Source organism: Trichechus manatus, unplaced genomic scaffold (assembly GCF_000243295.1).
Source record: "Trichechus manatus latirostris isolate Lorelei unplaced genomic scaffold, TriManLat1.0 scaffold00011, whole genome shotgun sequence".
NCBI lineage: Eukaryota > Metazoa > Chordata > Mammalia > Sirenia > Trichechidae > Trichechus > Trichechus manatus.
Genome location: NW_004443947.1, coordinates 32,721,305 through 32,724,719, shown reverse-complemented (window position 1 = coordinate 32,724,719; position 3,415 = coordinate 32,721,305). Strand labels below are relative to the sequence as shown.

The 3,415-nt window shown below is 48.7% G+C and overlaps 1 protein-coding gene across 1 annotated transcript; it reads right to left on the bottom strand.

The window, feature by feature from the left end:
• Positions 1 to 81: 81 nt before the first annotated feature.
• LOC111819538 (TNFAIP3-interacting protein 1-like) lies at positions 82 to 2,498 on the bottom strand. The gene is made up of 4 exons (XM_023726428.1): positions 2,490 to 2,498; positions 2,144 to 2,275; positions 941 to 1,066; positions 82 to 440 (listed from the first exon to the last, which is right to left on the bottom strand). The coding sequence occupies exons 1-4, from the start codon at positions 2,496 to 2,498 to the stop codon at positions 261 to 263; spliced, it is 447 nt and encodes a 148-aa protein (XP_023582196.1). The 3' UTR covers positions 82 to 260.
• Positions 2,499 to 3,415: the final 917 nt, after the last annotated feature.

The following is a 3,415-nucleotide window of genomic DNA, read 5'->3' as shown; positions in this document are numbered from 1 at the left end:
GGCTGACACATGGGCACAGAAGGCTGGGTACATGGTACATGGGCACAAAAGCCCGGTACGTGGGGACAGGAGGCTGGTACTCAGGCACAGAAGGCTGGGTACATGGGTAGGGAAGCCTGGTTCATGGGCACGGGAGGCTGATAACAGGCAGGGAAGGCTGGTACACAGGCAATGAATATCAACGATGACAATTAACATGTCCTGAGCACTCCCTCTGTGCCAAGTATGGTTCTAAGTGCCATACCTGTACTCACAACTCATTAGTCAGATGCCACAGAGTGTGGGACATCTGAGCAAACACTATCTCTCCCATGAGACTGTAGCTCTCTGAAGAAGGAAGATGAGGCAGTGCTGCTTCCTCCCTCAAGCCTCACCTTTGCTTTTCTCTTCTGCTGTTTGAGGGCTTCTTTGGCCTTCTCCTCGTCTTTGAACGCTTTTATCTGAGAGGAGGAGGGAGAAGGAGAAGACTGTTGGCACAGGCAGTTCCTGGCAGAGCCAGAGGTTGGTCACCCCCGCGGAAGGCCCAGCTGTCCGCTGCAGGTGAGCCCTGGTCATCGTGGGTGATCTGCCCAACGGGCAGGAGGGATCAGGTGAGCCTTGCTGCTTCCATGCTTCAGTACTTAGCATCTTTTAGTTCCATTTTGGAAGACAGTGGGTGGCTCAGGGCCAACTCCTAAATTGCTCTTTTAAGACATCAACATAGATTAGGGACTGTCAGAGCTAGAAGGTTATCTTGAAGCAGTGGAGTTTAAATCTCATTATGGCACAAAGGGTCAGACAAGGGAAGGGCTTGCCAAGATCACACAGGATTCTGGCAGCAGAGCTGGAAGTAGAACCAGTGAGTGAGTATCCCAGTCTCACCAGGGAGCATCCCACCCACGCCCCCCCCCTCCCCGTAAGGACAGGCCAACTACCCTTTCCTGCATCCAGTCACTCTCACCTGGGCATTCGATAGGGTGACCTGGGCCTGCAGTTTCTCCACCTGCTTCTTCAGCTCTTCCTTCTCCTCATTCATGCGCTCTCGATCGCTGCGCTCCCTCTGGAAGTCCTCCTCAAAGATCTTCACCTGGAGGGAGTAGGGGGGTGGGGAGTGAAGGCTCAGACCCGCTCAGGCCCAGAACCCATGCCTCCTGCTGGGGGTCCCAGATATTGGGCTGATTTCACCAGGTCTCAGGGTGACCGTGGGGAGTGAACAAGTGTACCTCCATCCCCCATCCCCAACTTCAATAAGGGCATTTCTGCATTCCTGTTTTATATTCTGGCCTTCGAAGTAGGACTTTATTTGAACAAAGAATTCATGACTGAAAAAGAAAGGCTGAAAGCCATCCACCAGCTCAACCCTTTCATTCTAGGAAGACCCACGGAGAGACAGAGGTCACAGAACCAGAGTGTGGGTGGAGGACTGGAATTTGGGTCTCCTGGCTCCGGGAGCAGACTGCAGGGTGCCCTGGCAGAGGGGCTGGGATAAGCCTACCTCTGCCGTGCACCATGCTGCCCAAGCCTGTTGTTTTCATCCTTCTTGCAGATCAGCATGATGCTGACCTGGTGAGAGATGACTTAGGAGGATCAAAAGTGTAGCAAATAAGCTCCCACTGGGGTGATAAAATGTGTGGTAACTCAATAAAAGCGGCAGTTACACCACCTCTGTTGTGAATGAAATGCCACCAAATTGTTCACTTTTAAATAGTTAAATTTATGTCAGGCGAATTTCTCCTCAATTAAAAAAAAAAATACTAGGTAAATAATAGCACAGGTGGTGCATTAAGATGGTAGGAAAAAAAAACAAAAACCCAAACTCACTGCCATCGAGTCTATTCTGACTCTGTTGACCCTATAGGATGCAGCAGAACTGCCCCATAGGGTTTCCAAAGAGCACCTGGTGGATCTGAACTACTGACCTTTTGGTTAGCAGCCGTAGCACTTAACCACTATGCCACCAGGGTTTCCGAAGGTGGTAGAGGAATGACATAAATCAGGGATACATTTCCGGAATGGAGAAACTCATAACCAGGAAGAGGTCCTGGCTGATGGCTAGAAATGGCCTACAAATTCCAGCTTCCATGTGACTTCCAGATCCATCCACCCTCAGGAATGCTCCAGCTCCCACTGAGCCCTTCTACCTGACCTCCTCCCCCAGCCTCACCTGCTGTTTCAGTAATTCGTTCTGGGTGACCAGCTCCTGCTTCCTTAGGAGGCCCCCCGCTCCTTCTGGGCTCCCAAATGCTGCTGGTGGAGACGATGGAGAGGTCTGCAGACTCAGTGCTTCCTCCAGGGCCTAAGAGCGGGGAGAGAGGGGACGGGACCATCAGCAGAAGCCCCTGGAAGTTAGGTCCCATTGGAGTGGTCATCCTCAGAGACCCCTTCCTGATGCCAGTGATAATAAGCACCCCCACCACTACTATTTAATCAATGTCGTCCTATTTAACTAACACATCATTTCATTGAATCTTCTCCACAATCCTCTGAAGAAAAGGTGAGACTATGATTACCATCCCCATTGTACAGATGTGAAAACTGGGGCTCAGAGACCTGAAATGACTAGTCCAAGGTCACACAGCTATTAAGTGGCAAAGCCAGGATTCAAACCCAGAGTACGCTCTTAACCAGTACCCTGGGGCTCTAATGTAGAAGGGAGACTCTCTCCTTCCCTAAGCAAGTGTGGCTCAATTCTTAGCACCTGGAGCTAGAAAGAATAACAAGTCCTTTGGGGAAGCCCTGCCCTGAGAGTCTTCAGATTCCTTCGGATTCTTCAGTTTCGGTGACCCATTCTGCCCGAGCCAACACTTCCATCCTCGACTCTTCTGTAGTTAGATTATAAACAACAAAAAAACCAAACCTTCTACCATAGAGTCAATTCTGACTCCTAGCAACCCTATGGGACAGAGCAAAACTGCCCCTTAGGGTTTCCAAGACTGAAAATCATTATGGAAGCAGACTGCCACATCTTTCTCCCACTGAGCAGCTGGTGGGTTTGAACCACTGACCTTTCAGTTAGCAGCCGAGTGCTTCACCACTGTGCCACCAGGGATCTAGTTAGATTATACTTGGTTTTTTAATTTCTACTTATTTATTATTTTACCTTTCTAACGTTGAAATATAATCAAATAACTTTTATTTTTTCTTAAAAGGAAAAGTATCCTTAATCTACCAGGCAAACAAAATATTGTCCTTCATGCTAGCAGTATGCTCACATCTTCTAAGAGGTTTCTATTAACTGTTTTCTCTTTTGACACTGTTAACATGTTATTTTGGAATGCCTCTCAAGACTTTCATAACAGATCACCCTTTATCACTGTGTTAGTCATCTAGTGCCGCTACAGCAGAAATAACACAAGTCGATGGCTTTCACAGAAATTTATTTTCTCACAGTTTAGGAGGCTAGAAGTCCAAATTCAGGGTGCCGGCTCTAGGGGAA